The sequence below is a fragment of the Bos mutus genome, chromosome 16 (assembly GCF_027580195.1).
Source record: "Bos mutus isolate GX-2022 chromosome 16, NWIPB_WYAK_1.1, whole genome shotgun sequence".
NCBI lineage: Eukaryota > Metazoa > Chordata > Mammalia > Artiodactyla > Bovidae > Bos > Bos mutus.
In genome coordinates, this window is record NC_091632.1 from 62,492,030 (window position 1) to 62,513,195 (window position 21,166).

The window sequence follows — 21,166 nt, forward strand, 5'->3', positions numbered from 1 at the left end:
ACAGAGGTCTGCAGAAGGGATGGGGCAGATGGTGAGTAGAGAAGCCAGTGGCAGTCAAGGAAATCAAGCCTCTTGGAGAAGCCAGTGGGAATCAGGAGTTGGTGACCATGTGGCCTGGGAAAAAAAAATAAAGATCATGGAGGGATTTTGAGGAATAAGCCACCTTATGACAGACTAGTGCAGGGTGACGGAGAGGGGATGAAAATTCAACCCAATATCAGGTTTGGGGGACTGGACATGCCATTTAAAGGAAGCCCATTTAGAAGGGTTCTGGACATGATGAGTTTGAGAATAAATATAAGCAGAAATAGTGTATTTTAAGAAATTCATTTCTAACAAGTACTTTAAAATTGGATTTAAAAAAATAAATAAAGATAAAGTGTCTAGCTCAGTACTCCCCTCAAAAAGGGACTTCTCAAAACGAGACCACATCCAGCATTGGACATGCATGGTGGTGATGCTAGTCCCAGCCCAGATTGCGCTTGAGTGGCCTGGGGCAGCTGTGTGACTCACGTGCAGGTACCAAAGCAGTGTGCTGTGGCAGGTGACGCAGAGCCCCTCCCACCTTTGCATTTACTGGTAGAGTTGTTTCAGTTCTCCTAGCCTGAGAGTCATGACTCCTGGTTGTCCTGAGGGTTAAATGACATACTCAACACCAAGTGCTCAACAGTGTCTGGAACATAGTAAATAATAAAGGCACACATACTGCCCATCCCGGAGGCCCTTCTGTAGAACAGACCCCGATATCTAAGACCTCCAGGTAGAAACTACAGACTGTGAGTGAGTGCATGGGAAAACTCTCAAAAGGTGATGTTCAGAGGGAGCAGGTTCCCCTCAGAAGTCTGGCATGTTCTATCACCAAAGGATGAATGGCTTCTTGGCAGTCCCTCCAGATGACCTGTAATCACAGGTTAGGTCTAGAAAGTACCTTAGGCGATATCTGGCATGACCTGAAAGAACAGCACCCTAGAATGGTGGGATCCTTTGTTCAAGATGACCTGGGTACAAGGAGTGGGCTTGGAGCCCAGATCTTACAACTTACAGGCCAGTGCTCTTTGCTCTTGCAAAGAGCATTTCCTTCTTGAGAACTTCTAAACCGTATTTTCTGATATTCCTTTTTGGCTCTATTTTCTTAAACAGGTGCTTTTAAACAGTTCAACAAGTATTTTTAAGAGGATTCAAATACCTACGATGTATTCAGTTCAGTTCAGTTGCTCAGTCGTGTCTGACTCTTTGTGACCCCATGAATTGCAGCACGCCAGGCCTCCCTGTCCATCACTATCTCCCGGAGTTCACTCAAACTCACGTCCATCGAGTTGGCGATGCCATCCAGCCATCTCATCCTCTGTCGTCCCCTTCTCCTCCTGCCCCCAATCCCTCCCAGCATCAGAGTTTTTTCCAATGAGTCAACTTTTTGCCTGAGGTGGCCAAAGTACTGGAGTTTCAGCTTTAGCATCATTCCTTCCAGTGAACACCCAGGGCTGATCTCCTTCAGAATGGACTGGTTGGATCTCCTTGCAGTCCAAGGGACTCTCAAGAGTCTTCAACACCGCAGTTCAAAAGCATCAGTTCTTTGGTGCTTAGCTTCCTTCACAGTCCAATTCACACATCTATACATGTATTAGTTACCGATTATTACTTAACAGGCAGATTCTTTACCACCTGAGCCACCAGGGAAGCCCCATTACATACAAATGATCCCCAAACTCAGTGGCTGAAAACAGCAAACGTGTCATTTTTGTGAGTCCCGATCTGTGTTCCCCTAGTGTAGGCGGCTTTGGCTCAAGGTCTCTCTTGTCTGCGGTTGGTGTGTCAGCCAGGACTCCACCAGAGCGGGGATCAAAATGCACTCACAGGCTTCCATGAGGTTGGCGGGACTCAGTTCTCCTCACGTGGGCCACTGCACAGAGCAGCTCCCAGGTGGCTGCCCTCAGAGCAAGTGAGAGTGAACAGGAGCTTCTAGGGCAGAAGCCACAGCCCTGTGTCACCTGATCTTCAAAGTGTCAGGCTGTCCTCTCTGCCTGACCCTGCTCACCAGCCCCACATCAGGGGAGTGGAATTACACAGGGCTTGGGTACCGGGAGGAGGGCACCCCTGGGGTTCACCCTTAAGGCTGCTTTCACCATAATGCTTACGAAAATCAAAAGAACAGAATTCTGAAGTGTTAGTGTTCAAAGACAAAGTCAAATCATGAGTTCTTTTTAATTTTTTAAATTGGAGGATAATTACTTTACAGTATTGTGATGGTTTTTGCTGTACATCAACCTGAATTGGCCATGGGTATGTGAGTTATTCTTTATACCCCCTCCCCCCCATAACAGCCCATACTTATCAATTTTCTTGGTCTTTTCTTTTTCTTTAGGGGAAAAATGCATTTTTCAAAGACTTAACTTCAATTCAGTTATTACCTAGCGGGGAAATGGATCCAAATTTTATTTCTGTACGACAACAGGTAAATTACAGCTATTGGGATGACCAGCTCTAAGGTATTTTTGAGAACTAGTTTCTCTTTAAATTGTATCATTTTTTGATAACTAAATATAATGGAAAAACTACTCTAAATGACAGAAAAGCCAAGTTACTTGGAATTGCATATTTTTTAATGAAAATACTAACAAGATTTTGCTGTATCTGTTTCTCCACCTTCAAGTTCTTACTGAAAGTCGTCAGTGCAGCTGTCCAGGCCCGACACACAGTTGCAAAAGACAGAGACTCCACAGAAGAGGCAGCAACCGCCCCTTTTGGTAAAGACCAGGACTGGCCAGTGCTGGCCGTGGACCTGGCCCATCACCTTCAAGTCAATGAAGATGTTGTCAGGAGGCATTATGTGGGGGAACTCTACAACTACGGAGCTGACCACCTAGGAGAGGAGGTAACAAACAGCCTATGAGTGTCCTCTGGGCTCAAGTTGTAAAACTGGCAGTTGGGGTAAAGAATCAGTAAAGTTGCCAGTAAAGCTTGTTTTCCCTTCCTTTGTTACAACTCCTAGGCACAATAGTAGAACAGGATTAAAATAAGTAACTAGGGAATTCCCTGGTCGTCCAGTGTGGTTAGGATCTGCGCTTTGATTGCTGAGGGCCTGTGTTCAATCCCTGGTCAGGGAACTAAGATCCCGGATGCTGCACAGCTTGGCCAAAAAAAAAGTTTTTTAATAGAAACTAATCAAATTCCTGTTTGTGGCCAGTGTTTAGTATAACTCGTGCAGTATGCCAAACCTGTTTTATGCAGAGGGACAGAGCAGTAAACAGACAGGGTGCCTTCCTCCAAATGCAGTCTACTTATGGGAGCTGAGAAGCACGCTCAATTCTGGATTGAGCTGTAAATGCTGTGAAGAAAATCACTAAGATCATGTGAATAAGCAGAAGTAGAATAGGATGATCAGGGGTGACTTCTGAGCTGAGCCCCAAGGACAGGAAGGAGCCAGCCACTCAGAAAACGGGGACCCTTGCCAGAGGCAGAAGTAACATGAAGTCCATACGTTTGTCCACGCTCCTCCCTGCAGGCCATCCTCCAGGTTCAGGACAAAGAGGTCCTGGCCTCGCAGCTGCTGGTGTTGATCGGGCAGCGGCTGGCGCACGCCGTGCTCCGCACACAGACGAGGGAGGGGCTGGAGCTGCTCGCCAGGCTGCCCCCCACGCTGTGCACCTGGCTGAAGGCCATGGTGAGTGCTGGGCATGAGGGAGGCAGACAGCCACTGGAGGCTTTCTCTTATGCATTTTTAATAGTGGAGAAAAATGGGATTTTCTTAATTCTGAACAAAAGCATTTTTATTGGGAAATTACTCTCCTGCTAACTCTTAAGTAGCAATTACTTGGTTGTATGTAACTGATGGGTTATTTTTGTGTCCCATTTGCAGAACCCCCAGGATCTTCAAAACACAGAAGTGCCCATTGCAACAACAGCTAAACTAGTAAATAAAGTCATTGAGCTTTTACCAGAAAACCACGGGCAGTATAGTTTAGCCTTACACCTCACTGAAGCTGTGGAAGCCATATCTCTTCCTCCTTTATGACACTTATCTCCTGCAAACAGTCTCAAATTGTGTGACTCTAATATGAACTAGTGCATGGTTATTTTACACAATAAGATCTGGAATTTTACGGAGGAAGTATGTTTTTTTCTTTTGTAAAGTAAATAAAAATACACATTACTTTTAAAAAGTGCAGTCTTGGCTAAATTCCACCTTTGGTTAATACTGACAATAAAATATAAACAGGTATCAGTTATACTATCAATTTCTCTTGAAGCTGTTTTCCTGTTTATTTTTGATTTAAGCACTTAAGTAGCTTTATTGTCCAAATTTGCTATTTAAAACTGGTTATAATTTACAGATTATGTTCTTATAAGATTCTACATTTCGTACTCAAAATGTTATTGTAATTAAATTTAAATGTGTTCATGTGTAGTCCCCATCAGTAAAATGAGAGAACTGTCTCACTCTGTTTTAATAAATGTTGGGAAAATGCTTTTGTTATCATGCTTAATCCCATCCTGGGGGACTGCTCCCTGGAGTTCTGGATGCTGACAGGCTTCTTTCCCAGAGGAGGTTATGCTGGTGCCATCAGAGGAGGAATAATGGGTTCAAGACCATCATATTCATCAGAATGGACACTAAGTAGAACCCTTAACCTGTTGCACTTGCCAAAACAGAATCTGAGATGCAATCTAACCCAGCAAAATTAATTATAATGCAAGTTAAGATTTGCTTTTTGCCAAGATTCAAAATTGTATCCATATCAGGTAACTGTAAAAATGTATTATCTTGTAAAACTTACGTTTAAAAAAAGGGCAAAGATACTAAAAATTTAAATCCAACTTTATTTTTCCTACAAGTGTTTAGAAATGTCTGTTTCTGGGATCTGGTCATGTTACCTGTTCTTAGGAACAGTATAGAAAATGCTTAGTGATGATACTACAGCTTAGCAAACCTACCTCACTGCTGGCTTGAGAGGATGAATACAACTAATTTTGTACCCTACAGTGCCTAGAGCAGTCCAAGTGCTGAATAATCATTTGTTGATTAAAACCAAATTAACCAAAACTCTGTAAAAAAAAAAGTACTTTGAGCTGTACAAATACCAAGTATTTATCAAGGTAAATCTTCGGAATGTAGCCATACAGCGCAATTGTTGACATGTCCTGGGTCACAGTTGTTACACGTAGCAACTCGTTGTGATACAAAAGTTTCTTTCTTCACTTCCTCAGGAAGAAGCCAGCTCTTCCAATTGTGCAAATTTGAGGCGTTGTTTTCAGGAATATAAAGGAAAAGTCTGATGTCTGAGAATATCCCAATGTAAATTCTTTTTAACAGAGAGATCACATTCAAATAAGAACTGTCTAAAACCTGGTAATTACTGTTTCATTTTAAATCGTGAGAGATTAATTTTTCAGGTGCCTTGAGTGTTTGGGGTGAAGGCCCATGTGTCTGACCGAGGCATACGCTCTGCAGCAGTAACACTGAAAAAGGCCTCCAGGCAGTCCAGCCCCTCAGCCTCTGCTGGGATCGCTGGTACCCCATCCAGACACATTCACGTGATTTCTGAGTATCAGGCATTCTGTAGTCACTTGTTACACGCACTCTACAAGATGAGTTCTTTCCGTGACTTGTCTAGATACTCTGAAAGTAGTTCTGAACCTTGGAGGCTGGTCAGAGAAACTTGGAATTACAGGCATTGTTAAAGAGTAAATTACTCACTCTGATTCCATTATCATTTTTGGGGGTATCTAACAAGCATTTTAGATAATAACACTGGTTGAACTTACTCTGATAGGACACACAATCAAATTTTGGGATTGTTGAGAATATATTAATAAGCTGGAATACGGCTCCTAGGACCATAACAAATCACTGAGTCTCTAGTTAGATTTATACTCCTAAAATTTGCCATTGAGAGAATTTTAAAATTGAATTCTCAGTTGCATGGTTAAGAAAAGCAGTTAAATATTTTACTGTTTCGTTAAGGGCTTTTAAAATAAATCTGGTAGAGGACAGGAAAACAAATACCTGTGTATACAGTCTGTAACCATGAAGAGCCACAAAGAACGGAATCAAGTTTCACACAGAACAGGCAGTTTCTGAAACAGGTGCATTGCACTTATCGCAGTTATTGGTGCAAAGCCGATTTACCAGTGAGTAGCTTTTTCTTAGATATACTCCCATCCTCATATACGTTTCCTTGTTATCATTAAGTAAGCATTCTGTACCTTCTTCAATTCTGTTGTAAATGCAAAGGAAGTCAAAAGGGTTCAAATAATCATAACTTCTGCATTACAAGTTGTGTTTAGATGTAGAACTAGAATATACAGGATAAATGCAGATGGGGAGAAATAATAGTACCAGGCTTCTAAATACGTCCTACTTTTGTAAAAAGAAAAATGAGGTATGGAGAAAAGAGTTTCACCTTTGTTATAAAAACTCAACTAGGGTCAAGGTAAACAGTTAAATTTAAATAGTTTTCTTGAAAAAAATGATTACAATTTAAAATCACAGAAAACTCATTTAATAATACTAAGCATACAGGGAATCAGTTCTCTTAGCAGTTATTGTGGTTCATTTCACTTAGGCAGATATTTTTAAAAGTACTCTATAGCAACAGTGAAAGCCCTCCCTCACCCTGATAGGAATGGATTTGTTATATTTCTGCTAAATAGAATTAACCATCCCTGGAAAGATTTTAATCCTATATGGAATTGTTTATTCCATATTATCTATTGTAATGTATTGTAAGTAGTCAAATTCTGTATATACTGCTATTTTCTGTGTCTGTTCATTGTTGTGAACTTATGTATATTAGTGAAATAAATTTTCAGCTTTCATGTTGTTTCCTTAACATTTATATAGTATTAATGTGTTTTTCCCCTCTTATATGAGACATATTTGGTGACTTTTTCTGATGTGCAGCCCAAAGAGCTAGCTGTTCTGAAAAGGTTGATGTTTGCTGTTAAGGCAGAATGAAATTACTCTCTTCATCTCCTAAGTGACAGACCCCTGCACCGTTGCTGTTCAAAACACATTTTTTTACTTGCTATTCACAACTTTTGTACCACCACCAGTCAGTAATTTTCCAGGTGCCTTTATTTTTAGACGTTATAGAACTTAAATACTGAGTGAAGAAAGTTTATAAAATATAAAGCATTTTCCGCTCAGCACATTTGTAGGCAAGCATTTTCAGTGTTATGTTCTGAGTTAAGTCCATTATGGATCCACCTGCAAATGTATATGTTTCCATATGTATATACACACATTATTGTTTATCTAGTTACAGAAAAACACTTGTAGCTCTGACTCTGACTCATCCTCAATCTTGGATTTCTCTCCAGTACTGTAAACAACCCATCTAGACCCCTACTCAGTCCTGTCAGGAGGTTCTTGCTCAGAAAGCCGTCGACACACCCCCTGAGGTCCTACTTCCCTTTCACAACTTCTGCGCATCGGGGACACAGTGTGTCTGATGACTCAGCCGTGTACTTCCAACAGCGAGGGCATTTTTCCTTCGTAGTTGGCATGACAATTACTTTGTATGAAGACTCTTCACGAATATCGCCACCTGTGGAAGAAAAACATGTGGAGAGTATTCCTCACAGGCCACTGAACTTGTGCATCTCTATTTCTCCAGGTGCCCCCTTTTCAGAGCTTCCTCCCTGCCTTGGGAAATACTGCTTCCCTTACACATTTGTACAGAAACAGCCAAGATTGTAGGCTCACACAACCTGATGACTGGTGAGGAGGAATCTGAGACCCTGAGAGGCTGATTTTTCCACAGGTCATGGGAGTTCTGTACCTACTCAGGCAGAGCATGCCTGCTTGCTCTTCATCTGTGTCCAGTTCTGATAATTACACTGCCTCTCCTCTCCAGCTACATTCTTAAGAATTTTAAAAGAGCCAAATTAGAGGGACAACGAGCAGTGCCCCCACATTAAACTTCTTGGTTTGGACAAAAGGAAACAAACATTTGTCCATAATGAATAGACCTCAGACAGAAAATAAATCATTTTCTAGTCACTGCACAGAGAATATAAATTAACATTCTGGAAAGCAGATTAATATGAGTCTACTACATGATCAGTGCTGCCAGGGCTCAAATTTAAACTGATGGCTATAGATGAGTCTCCCACCTCTTGCTGGTGCCTAAAAGCTACTATGAAATACACAGCATCACTGTTCCTAAGATATACTCAAGTTGTTCTGTTAATGTTACTCAGCTTTCATTTCCATCAATGAGAATGAAGTAAGTTGACAGAAGATCCTCAAATCAAACAAATGCCTACAAAAGGTCTGCTTATAAGATATCACTGTGGGAATGAGTTCAATAAAACTTCCTTGACTCATTATGAGTGGCTACGATACTGTAATTTGGGGTGAGCATAATAAATTGTAGATTGAACATGAGAGGGATGGTAGGGTTGGTCAAAGGACAAGGACACAGGCCAAATGAGGTAAGGCAGACTGACCACATACGGTGACTATGACGTTTTCCCTCCTCTCCCTACCCCTGTGTTCCCAAGATCACCAGGTAGGGCACTTAGCTGGTTCAGAAACCTGGCCACTGTTTTCACTTTCTATAGAAAGATGCACTCACCAAGTGTGTATCTGCCTTTCAGCTGGAGATGACCTGTAATTATTGTTCAGTTGTCCACATACCATTGTTATCTGGTATTTGTTATCATTCTCATCTCCTTACCTTCTAAATTGATTAGAAATGTCCCTTTAAGCTCAGTCACATCCTCATTTATTCCTCGTGGTTCCTGAGAAAGCAAAGTTGTCTGGGACGCCATCATTAATTCATTCAACTGAGAGGTACTGGAAGTCTCCTCGGCTTGTAGCATCTGGGCATAAGTATTTGAAAGTTACTATCTAAATTGTTACCACAAAGGTTACCACAACAATTATAAAAAGACACTGCAAGTTCTTATGTTTGGTGAGGAACTCTTGGGACCATCACCTCCTGAGCTAATACTATTATATAAATCAAATCTTACTAGTATGAAAGCTTTTAACTAAAAACTCCTGATCAATAGTATCCATTGAGAATACAACTGTATGCCAGGCAGTTCACTTTACTACTACTACTACTACTAAGTTGCTTCAGTCGTGTCCAACTCTGTGTGACCCCATAGACGGCAGCCCACCAGGCTCCCCAGTCCCTGGGATTCTCCAGGCAAGAACACTGGAGTAGGTTGCCATTTCCTTCTCCAATGCATGAAAGTGAAAAGTGAAAGTGAAGTCGCTCAGTCATGTCCAACTCTTAGCGACCCCATGGACTGCAGCCCACCAGGCTCCTCCGTCCATGGGATTTTCCAGGCAAGAGTACTGGAGTGGGGTGCCATCGCCTTCTTCGAGGCACTTCACTTTGCTAGATGCTAAATGTCCACCCATTATCTGTAACTCACAAAACAGCAACAGCATTTTTTTAATCCCCATTTTACAAATGAGGAAACTTGCTCAGGGAGGTTCCCAAACAGTAAGTGATGCGCTGCAATTCCAGCCGAGGTCTGTTAGCGTCAAAGCCCACACTTTATCCCTGTATCATGCTTCCTACAGGAGAGGGGTTAAGATACTATCTCAACAAGGATCTGCTTTTAGCGGTGCAGACCAACGGTGGCAGCCTGAATAATGCTCAGAACTCTTCTGAAGCACACTGAATTGGGATATCTGATAAGCACTTTTGTACATTTTTCATTTTAATTCTGATCTTCAAAGTAAGTGTGTGAGCTAAGTAATACAAAATCCCTTGGGAAAAAAAAAACCAACTCATGAGAAAATAGGAGATTCAGAGATTGCATTTACACCATTAGTAAGTGACAGATCCAGGACTCCATCAGACAGCCAGTTAGTATAATTTCTAAGGAAAATACACTCATGTTTTTTTAAATCCTGAATTTTTTTTTTCAAGTATCAATGATCCAAGCAAGGTGTACTGTTTTCAGCTTACTACTCAGAACTAATGACTCCAAGGCAACATGAGAATGCAGTAGGAAAGCTCAGTGCCAGGCTGGGCAGCCTCAGCTGAGTCACAGCCTCAACAGGCCTCAGCTTCCTGGCTCAAAAAATGGCAATCATGAGCTTCCCAACTTACCAATTTTAAAACGTCAGGATCTTATCAAACTTTTGTTACCTGAGCAACCATCTATACCTACTAGCTATTTCAAGCCCTGAATCTTAATCAACCTGATTACATTATTAAAAATTTAGATTGAACTTCCAACCAGCTGAGATGGTCATTTTTCAGTAGACTATAATACCAGTCAAATGTTAAAACATAAGTCACAAAACTAAGTTTTCTTCTCAAACATTAAAACTAAAAAAAAATCTTGAGTCAGTATGTTAGGCTCTAAGTCAATCTGGTCAATCAACCCCTAAGATCTCAAGGGGAAACTTTTGATGGCCCTTTTGAAAATAAAAAGATGAATGCTTTGAGATCACATGGTAAATTTGCTGGCGCAAATGAATTTTCTTCAGAACTCATGAGTAAAAGATGAAAAAAAATTTTTTTGAGTCTTGTCCAGATGGATAAAATTCTCAGAAAACCAGACCCTTAACACAAAACTCCCAATTTTTGTGTATTCAGATATTACTGCCAGGTGCTGCCTGTTGTCTAACTAGCCCTGAGGGCTCATGTTTCAAATAGAACTTTATTAAACCTTCCTGTCCCAACCTATAAAAAATAAGTAGCAACAGAGTACATGTTTTGTAAGAGAAGAAAAAGGAAACACACAGAGGTTGGAAACAAAGAATCAGTGATTAATATTAGGATTACAAGACAGAAATCCTAACTTACAAATTTTTTTTTTTAATGTACTATCAAGACCATCCCCATGGAAAAGAAATGCAAAAAAGCAAAATGGCTGTCTGAGGAGGCCTTACAAATAGCTGTGAAAGAAGAGAAGCGAAAAGCAAAAGAGAAACGAAAGATATACCCATTTGAATGCAGAGTTCCAAAGAACAGCAAGGAGAGATAAGAAAGCCTTCCTCAGCTATCAATGCAAGGAAATAGAGGAAAACAACAGAATGGGAAAGACTAGAGATCTCTTCAAGAAAATTAGAGATACTAAGGGAACATTTCATGCAAAGATGGGCTCGATAAAGGACAGAAATGGTATGGACCTAACAGAAGCAGAAGATATTAAGAAGAGGTAGCAAGAATACACAGAAGAACTGTACAAAAAAGATCTTCAGGACCAAGATAATCACGATGGTGTAATCACTCACCTAGAGCCAGACATCCTGGAATGTGAAGTCAAGTGGGCCTTAGAAAGCATCATTACAAACAAAGCTAGTGGAGGTGATGGAATTCCAGTTGAGCCATTTCAAATCCTGAAAGATGATGCTGTGAAAGTGCTGCACTCAATATGCCAGCAAATTTGGAAAACTCAGCAGTGGCCACTGGACTGGAAAAGGTCAGTTTTCATTCCAATCCCAAAGAAAGGCAATGCCAAAGAATGCTCCAACTACCACACAATTGCACTCATCTCACACGCTAGTAAAGTAATGCTCAAAATTCTCCAAGCCAGGCTTCAGCAATACGAGAACCGTGAACTTCCAGATGTTCAAGCTGGTTTTAGAAAAGGCAGAGGAACCAGAGATCAAATTGCCAACATCCGCTGGATCATGGAAAAAGCAAGAGAGTTCCAGAAAAACATCTATTTCTGCTTTATTGACTATGCCAAAGCCTTTGACTGTGTGGATCACAAGAAACTGTGGAAAATTCTGAAAGAGATACGAATACCAGACCACCTGACCTGCCTCCTGAGAAACCTGTATGCAGGTCAGGAAGCAACAGTTAGAACTGGACATGGAACAACAGACTGGTTCCAAATAGGAAAAGGAGTACGTCAAGGCTGTATATTGTCACCCTGCTTATTTAACTCATATGCAGAGTGCATCATTAGAAATGATGGGCTGGAAGAAGCACAAGCTGGAATCAAGATTCCCGGGAGAAATATCAATAACCTCAGATATGCAGATGACACCACCCTTATGGCAGAAAGTGAAGAGGAACTAAAAAGCCTCTTGATGAAAATGAAAGAGGGGAGTGAAAAAGCTGGCTTAAAGCTCAACAATCAGAAAACTAAGATCATGGCATCTGGTCCCATCACTTCATGGGAAATAGATGGGGAAACAGTGGAAACACTGTCAAGACTATTTTTTGGGCTCCAAAATCACTGCAGATGCTGACTGCAGCCATGAAATTAAAAGACACTTACTTCTTGGAAGGAAAGTTATGACCATCCTAGATAGCATATTCAAAAGCAGAGACATTACTTTGCCAACAAAGGTCCATCTAGTCAAGGCTATGGTTTTTCCAGTAGTCATGTATGGATGTGAGAGTTGGACTGTGAAAAAGCTGAGCACCAAAGAATTGATGCTTCTGAGCTGTGGTGTTGGAGAAGACTCTTGAGAGTCCCTTGGACTGCAAGGAGATCCAACCAGTCCATCCTAAAGGAGATCAGTCCTGGGTGTTCACTGGAAGGACTGATGCTGAAGTTGAAACTCCAATACTTTGGCCACCTCATGTGAAGAGTTGACTCATTGGAAAAGACCCTGATGCTGGGAGGGATTTGGGGCACGAGGAGAAGGGGACGACAGAGGATGAGATGGCTGGATGGCATCACCAACTCTATGGACATGAGTTTGGGTAAACTCCGGGAGTTGGTGATGGACAGGGAGGCCTGGCGTGCTGCAATTCACGGGGTCGCAAAGAGTTGGACACAACTGAGCGACTGAACTGAACTGATTTACATCGACATCTTCTGAAACCAGATTTTACATGGAGCACTTTGATATGAACCCCATTTCAAAAGGAACAAACTGTGACTCACCTCCATGATCTCAAAAAGCAGCCCAGGCTCGATCACAATGATCACCTCATACTCAGCTGCATTTTTGCCAGGAATGCTTCCAAGAAATGAATCTCTCATTGCACACGCGCTTTCTATGGCTTCTTCCAGTCCAGGTTTCTTCCAGATAGAACTGGTTTTAATCCACCCAGTACGAAAAACACTCTTGGGTTCTTAAAAAAAAAAAGTTAAACCAATTTATATATATTTTTAAACTGTATATAAAACTCAAACCATCACACTTTTAGTATTCATGGGAAATAAGGATTGTTATTTGTGGGTAATAATTAATATGGTTGTTGTTCAGTTGCTACGTCATGTTTGACTCTTTGCAACCCCATAAGATGGCAGTGTGCCAGGCTTTCCTGTCCTTCACCAACTCCTGGAGCTTGCTCAAACGCATGTCCACTGAGTCGGTGATGCCATCCAACCATCTCATCCTCTCTCGTCCCCTTCCCCTACTGCCTTCAATCTTTCCCAGCATCAGGGTCTTTTCCAATGAGTCAGCTCTTCACATCAGGTGGCCAAAGTATTGGAGTTTCAGCTTCAACATCAGTTCTTCCAATGAACAGTCACGGCTGATTGCCTTTAGGATTGATTGGTTTGATCTCCTTGCAACCCAAAGGACTCTCAAGAGTCTCCTCCAACACCACAGTTCAAAAACATCAATTCTTCAGCACTCAGACTTCTTCATGGTCCAACTCTCACATCCATACATGACTACTGGAAAGACCATAGCTTTGACTATATGGACCTTTGTTGGCATCCTAAATGCTTACCAAATATTTACATCAACATTTGGAAATGTAAACAAAGGACAAGATATACAGTAAGATCTCAGAAGATGCCCAGAAGAAACTAAAATAGAAATATCCCAATATTACAGTAGATGTCTGTGGGTTATAAGATCAGGAGTGACATCCTCACTGTAAAATTTCTAATTTTCTGTAAGTTTAATGTAATCAGACAGAAAAAAAATTAGAAAACTATTCACTAGCAGGCACTATACGAAGACTCTTGAGAGTCCCTTGGACTGCAAGGAGATCCAACCAGTCCATTCTGAAGGAGACCAGCCCTGGGTGTTCTTTGGAGGGAATGATGCTAAAGCTGAAACTCCAGTACTTTGGCCACCTCATGCAAAGAGTTGACTCATTGGAAAAGACTCTGATGCTGGGAGGGATTGGGGGCAGGAGGAGAAGGGGACGGCAGAGGATGAGATGGCTGGATGGCATCACTGACTCGATGGACGTGAGTCTGAGTGAACTCCGGGAGTTGGTGATGGACAGGGAAGCCTGGCGTGCTGCGATTCATGGGGTTGCAAAGAGTCAGACATGACTGAGCGACTGAACTGAACTGAAAATATATTTCTGACATTTATAAAGGTATATAAGAAAAAGTGACTTGTCAGTATAGCCAAGCTGCTAATATATTTCAGAAAGCATTTTAAAGTGGCTTGAAAGATATGCTGAAATTCATCCTAGTCCTCTACACACAGATGAGATGCAGAAACTACAGTTGCTGAACCGAGACGCATGGTGCCACAAAGCAGGCACTGTATTAATAGATGAGTGTGTGCCTCTTACTTGAAGCAGATAAAAGGAGATGCTGCACCCTCAGCCAGGGTCTTTCTCACTCAGAGAACAAATCAATATTTCTTACCTTTAATATAGGGTATGTGCTGGAATACCTCTTCAGCCAAGTGAGGAAGAATGGGAGCAAAAGAGCGAACCATTACATCCAAAATTTCAGCTAATGCAGTCTGACAAGAGCGTCGTTTGGGATCATCTGCATTTTCACAATAAAGCCTGGAGAAGAACAACTTATTGAGCAGTTGACAACATGCTATACACAATCACGGCCAAGGTGGGACCGGCCTCAGGCTGAGCTTATTCTGAAGGTGCCTAAGCCTATGGCTCTGTCTTCTAATTAAAGGATAAAATATTCCATCATACAGCGCTTCTGACTACATCCTCTATTCCACTTGACTCCTTCCAGGTGTGCTCACCTCCTCAAAAACTCAGAGCTATGCTATGTCCAATTCTGTTTTACAGATCGATAATAGCTAGAATCTAGACAACTCAGTGAACGGAAAATGAGTATGTCAGTTGATGGTATTTAGGATTCGAGTCCCCAGGCCTACAGTCTTCCCTGGTGGCTCAGGTGGTAAAAGAATCTGCCTGCAATGCAGGGCACCCAGGTTTGATCCCTGGGTTGAGACAATCCTCTGGAGGAGGGCATGGCAACCCACTCCAGTATTCTTGCCTGGAGGGTCTCCATGGACAGAGGAACCTGGCAGGCTACAGTCCATGGGGTCACAAAGAGTAGGACACAACTGAGCGACTTAGCAAGCATGCAGGCACCCCACCCTTACTTATGACCCTATCAGTACGTCAAGGGAAGGACTGGGATTTGTAATCCCAGTAGAAGGTCCCTGAGGTGCTGATGAGTAGGGCAGGCACTTCACACTGGCTGAGTTACTACAGGAGCAAAACATGAAGACAGCATGCAGCCTGCCTCTAAAAGGGCATCATTGATGTTATATGATGTTATTATATTAATAATTACCTGAATACTTCTCCCGCCTAAAGGCCAGCAAACTCCTGAAAACAAGCACTGTGTTCATGCCCTCACAGTCACAGCTACTACTTATTGAGGACTTGCTTTGTCAAACACAGCATTGAGTATGCTACTCATATTGTATCTTTTCATTTCCACTTTCTGAGATAGGTATTATCATCACCATTTTATGAATAAAGAAACTGAGATTACAGGATAAATTGCCTCAGCTCATCAAACTAGCAAGTAGCAGGGTGAAACTGCCCAATCAGACTTGACTCAAGAATCCAACTTCTTAATAATGGCCCAGGCCCCCCACTGCTGGCCTCTGCTTTCCAACATTTGCCGAGCAGAGTAGACAGTCAAGCACTGTTTGTTAAGCATTTGAATGTTCAGTCATACATACCTGTCTTTGATTATGCTGAAATAAAAATTGGAGAGTTCCCTGGTATAAAATGCTTGTAACAGCCGAACAACCTTTCCAAAGTCATACTGCTTATATGAATCATTAATCTAGGGAACAAAACCAAAATAAATTTGGAAGCTGGGATAAGCAAATAAAAATGCAAGTCGTCATGAGCAGAACATGTTCCTTTTCAAAAATACGTTTCAAAGGCAGACAAACACAAAACAGGAAAAATGCGAGAGCATTTAAGGATCTTTGAAAGGTTATTTCTGGATATGAAAGACTACTATCCTCAGAAAAAAAAAGAATAATTTACCCTGGACTCTACAAAAGAACAGGCATCAAATGAAAAGATCAAGTTTTAAGTGATGAAACAGCATTATTCTAAAACAGCAAAGGGTAAAAATTACCAATGTTCCCTCATTTATACAAAAAAAAAATAAAACTGGGCAAAAGTCTATATGTACAACTCTGACTTAAGTGCAAGCAATTCCAATTTTTGAGAAAATACAAATTACTTGTGTTTATATATGACAGAGTATTTTACAAGACACATTAAGAACTGTCATTTCAGTTACTGCTGTACTTTTGAGATGGCTATTTCTATACATCTGCAGACAAATAAAAGTACACCTCAACTTTATTCCTTCTTATACATGGAGCTGATTTTCAGAGGAAAATGTGGTCTGAGGAGAAGCCTGGCCTACTTTTGCCACCAGGCACTACTCTCGTCTTTTTTGAGAAACCAGAAGAATTCTAAGACTTCATACCTAGTCAACCTAGGAACATGTGGAACTGATCAAGTATAACTTTCCTCAGTGCTTTAGTCACTGTTTCTAACAAAGTTGGTTCCACTCAACATGCACCCCAACTGTGCTACCTCCAAAAGCGTATTAATGCTCACTCACCTTGTTTGCCAAATCCTGCAGTAAGTGTAGCATGTACTGGTCTATGACATACATGCTGTTGACAGGGATGGAATCTGTTTCTGGGTTGAAACCAGCCACATTTCCCAAAAGAAAGCGGAGTGTATTCCTAAGCTAGAAACATTGAGAAAAAAGAAATATGCAGTCAAAAAATATGAGTCCTTCAATTATTACTGAAATTGTTTTATTTTTCTATAATTTTTATCCAACTCATGTTACCTTCCTAATGGAATACTTTATTTTTATATCATTCCTTTTAAATAAGACAAAGTGCAAAAAAAAACACCATCTCATTTCAAAAGCCCAGTTATAGAAACAACCATTGTAATTTATAAATAAAACTGAGTTTTCTTTATATTTCTTTAAAATTTTAGGGCAAATCACCTGTCAGTGGCCCAGTCTGTTCATCAGTGTAGATGAGAATATTTTGCAGGTAAAAATAAATGGAATAAATGTGAATGGTCATTGAGCACACAGAAAGTATATTAAAATCAGCGTAATTACATATATTAAAAAGACAGTATATAAAAATGTTAACATTACCACTTACATTTCTAAACAAATAAATTAACATACGCTATTTTTTAAAGCTCACAACATGTGGAGAACGCATTTTCATTCAGTTGTGCAAGTGCCAACAAAACGCACCTCATTATTTTAACAAGGACTCAGTAACCTTTCATTCAGGAATAGTAAGGAACAGAAAGAGGAGTGATCCGACCTTGCTAATGTCATCTCTGGCAGCGTTCAGTAGAGATGGACTAATTGTGACTTCAGTGAAGACGTTGGACTCGGCAACCCACCAGCGAAGCACGTCAGCACCATAGGGGGGCTCTTTGCTGTGATCCTTTTCATTGAGGGGAAAAAAAAACATACCAATAAACAGCTTTTGATGACAATTTGATGAACAGGTGTTTTAGGTAAGACTCCTATTCTGAAATGCTTGAATACAACATGATCATAAAATGTACCTGTATTGTAATGAAATAAGCTAACAATTTCAGAGATCCGGCTGCATCTAAAAAAACAACACAACTGGAAAAGGGGGAGTATGGCCTGCGGCCTGGTGCAGTGTCTTCCCTGAGGTATCTGTAAACAGCTACTATGGCAGGCGGGCAGTCAGAGTACTGCCCTGGATGCCCTGCGATGGGGGACGGGCCGGGGTGGAGCAGGAGCGGTGCTTCCCTCTCGGTATGCCCAGGCTACTCTGACCAAGAGATGTGATTACTGGACTCTAGGAGGGCAGTTAAAAGCCGACAGGGTTAAAGAACAGATAAGCAGTATCTTTTCTGAAAGCAACTCCAAAATAAACCAAATTACCAGCAGCCCCAGATTTGATATTCTTTAATGAGTTGCTTTAAAGTGTATAATGTCCAAGAATGAAAGTTGCTGTCTCATTTTTTTTCTTATACTGTTTCTATTTAACTGTAAAACCATAGTTTATAAAGTTTTAAAGTTCAGACCATTAAAAAAGGGATAGCGTGAACCTAACTGGAGATTCAGACCTGAAATAAGTCAAAAAAGCCACAACAATCCCAATCCTTCACATTTTCAAAAAAGTCACACAAAACTTAAAGAGTCTAGATTTAAAACATGGTAAAGCATTTGCTACGAGTATAAAAATCAGTTTTGTGAGTTTTTTTTACATTGAAGTAACTATGTTAAGGGTCTTGCTGCCAAATTAAGAGCCTTAAAACAAAAATAAAATGAGTTTTTAGGGAACCACTTACTTGTCCTCCATTGATGACAACATCAGGATCAATGATATTCCCAAGAGACTTGGACATCTTTTCTCCCTTTTCTCCAAGGGTAAATCCATGAACAACCACTGTCCTAAGAAGACAAATGAGCTACCATACTAATAAACACAATTATGATGGACATTTTGAAGATGACTTACAGCTTAAAAACAGTGTCTTAGTTTGACACAAATATAAAAAATTTTTCTTGCCAGAATATATATGAAAATTTTTCTTCAAAGTATAATTCTAAGCTGCTTATTTATCCTGATTATTAAATACTAACCTCTCTATACACAGAAAATATTTTTATGCTTACATTCACTAAACAATTGTCTTCTGATCATCTATAATGTACCGATTTTGATCATTAAAACTAACCAGAAAAAGTATGTCTTAAAAAAAATTATCACCACAAAATTATCTTTGTTCAAAAAGGCAATTTGAGAAATATATCTGTTCCATTGACTTTTAAAAGCATGTTATACTAGAAACATAAACATGCCGATTACTCAGAAGAGTTTTCATTTTGAGATGGCAAAAATCTTAAGCCATTTAAGAATCGTTCTGGGTAGAATCCACGTATTTGAATAAGGAAAAGCTATTATCTGTAACGAAATAAGAACCCCAAATTTAATAAAATTCACTAAAAAAATGTTTCAGTTCATTAACCACTTGCGGAAATTACAAATATAAGGTATCTGATCAAGACTGTCCCTAGTGAAACTGGAGTATCCTCTCTACATCTATCCGTGTCTACCATATTTAAGGTCAAGCTCTCGTGGGTTTCTCTACTACGCCAGTCAATGCCGGTTTTACTTCTGGGACTTAGGATCTGTATCAGAGTGAAAGAACTTTTCTGTATTACTGTCTCCTTTGTGTCTTATTTTTTTTTTTTACTTCAAACATTTCTCTCATGAGATTGAAGCCTGTAAACTAATTAAGGGCAGTGTTTTATCACATACATATTATTTCACACTGGCAAGTACTCAGCAGAAATACTCAAGGTATGCTCACTCGTTCAGCCCAGGTGTAATACTTACTTAAAAGGCGACTTATTCCTTGCTGCCACACTTGTTAATAAGGAAGACTGAAACCACCCCCCAAGCTGGTCTTTTCCTTCCAAATACAAATCTGCTCTTTGGTCAGTACCTCCAAAATAAATATGGGAAAAAAAACACAGAAATCTAAGTCAATTAAAGTTAAAAAATGGAAATGAATACTTATTAAAATATTAAAAGTAATCATGTTGCCTATTTCTTGTGTCATCCTCCACCCAATGGCCACACTACATTCACCTCAGCTGTTACCTTTACTGTCAATTTATTAACCAAGATAAATAAACTTTGCAGTATGATCTTCCAAACAACAGACAGCTAAAATATTATCTAAATTAGAAACTAATTCATAATGACTGTCAATTATCAGTATTACCAGTTAAATCTTTAGTGAAAATAAACTACTATTTTTATTAATTCAGTAGTTATTTGCTGAGTATCTAATAACCTTATTGTTGTCATTTAATTCTCAGAGTAACTCTAGAGGGGAGTTTTTACAATCAACATTATCGCATCAAGGCTGAAGCAGCTAATGAACTTTGAAAAATACTTCAAAAGCACTATTTCATATATGGCATATGCAATTTTGAAATGCAGGATGTTACTCTAAACACAGTAGGAGGTAACTCTTTTTCCTGTTTATAACACTACTTAACCTACCTACCAACCTTATGGAGTGTTATCTGCTTACATTTTCAATATAATTTAGGAAAACAAAGTGCCTAAACTGGCAATATTTTCTCTTGAGTACAATATTAGAAACTATTTAATATTGTTGCTATTAAACATTACTACAACTGAACATTACTACATAAAAATCATACTATACATTAACTTATATTTGATTATGAATTTTTATGTACACTTTAGCTATAAAACAGAGTGAACATGAATTTATGCGTATTTTACTTCTCAAATTTCCTAGGCGGAAAGAAAGGCCCAAACAGTGGAACACATTTACCTGCTAGGAATCATGCTAATGTCCTCTCAATAACGAGGCCTACTACCAGAAGGATACCCCAAGTAAAACCTACCACGATTTTGGTCAATCCCTTCAACAATGGTGAGCGGAGCATGCAAGGCGTTTTTCCATATTCCTTTGCTCCAGAAAGGAAACCGCCTCATCCCTGTAACCTCCCGGTACCTGTCCGTAAGCTCTCAGTGAGGACACTTTACCTCTCCCTTTTCGCTTAGTATCCTTGAAGGCATCTGCTCACATCTAAACGCACCCTTTGTGCGCCTGCTACTACTCCCTTCTGATCCCTGCCTAATCTCTCCTTCCTCTTTATCCATGGAGTCAAAAGCTCACCCTAACCATGAGCAAGGAGAAACCAGTCAGTTGTCTGTGGCAAGAGGGGAGAAAGCTGTGAGAAGGTAATGGAGTACCAAAGAATAAGAACGGAAAAGCAGGGTGCCCGAGTTCTACTCTGACACTAACCTGTGTGACCACCAACTAATGTGATTCTAATTCAATCTCATGTCCTTTTCTGAAAAATGAGATGCAGTCAGGCTATTTCAATGATTTCCACACTTGGTTTTACAGAACTCAGTACCTTGGGGCTGCCAAGGAGGTCAAAGAGAATGAGCTGATTGGGAGGAAGAAGAAAATTCCCACCTTTATTTATCTTATGTATTATGGGTCTA

General features: G+C 40.3%; 2 protein-coding genes across 3 annotated transcripts in view; one reads left to right on the forward strand and one right to left on the reverse strand.

The window, feature by feature from the left end:
• Positions 1–6,816, forward strand: part of RAB3GAP2 (RAB3 GTPase activating non-catalytic protein subunit 2) — a 105,579-nt gene extending 98,763 nt beyond the window's left edge. For both annotated transcript variants that reach the window (XM_005905559.2, XM_070385501.1), the window contains 4 exons: positions 2,363–2,452; positions 2,651–2,872; positions 3,503–3,661; positions 3,857–6,816. In XM_005905559.2, coding sequence (XP_005905621.1) covers positions 2,363–2,452; positions 2,651–2,872; positions 3,503–3,661; positions 3,857–4,012 — 627 coding nt within the window. In that variant the 3' untranslated portion in view covers positions 4,013–6,816. The remainder of the gene's footprint in view (positions 1–2,362; positions 2,453–2,650; positions 2,873–3,502; positions 3,662–3,856) is intronic.
• A 241-nt stretch (positions 6,817–7,057) lies between these two features.
• IARS2 (isoleucyl-tRNA synthetase 2, mitochondrial) overlaps positions 7,058–21,166 on the reverse strand; it is a 44,013-nt gene continuing 29,904 nt past the window's right edge. The window contains exons 15-23 of the mRNA XM_005905560.3: positions 19,508–19,616; positions 18,456–18,558; positions 17,447–17,572; positions 16,708–16,839; positions 15,800–15,906; positions 14,497–14,642; positions 12,820–13,010; positions 8,682–8,826; positions 7,058–7,547 (exon numbers count right to left, since the gene is read on the reverse strand). Coding sequence (XP_005905622.2) covers positions 7,405–7,547; positions 8,682–8,826; positions 12,820–13,010; positions 14,497–14,642; positions 15,800–15,906; positions 16,708–16,839; positions 17,447–17,572; positions 18,456–18,558; positions 19,508–19,616 — 1,202 coding nt within the window. The 3' untranslated portion in view covers positions 7,058–7,404. The remainder of the gene's footprint in view (positions 7,548–8,681; positions 8,827–12,819; positions 13,011–14,496; positions 14,643–15,799; positions 15,907–16,707; positions 16,840–17,446; positions 17,573–18,455; positions 18,559–19,507; positions 19,617–21,166) is intronic.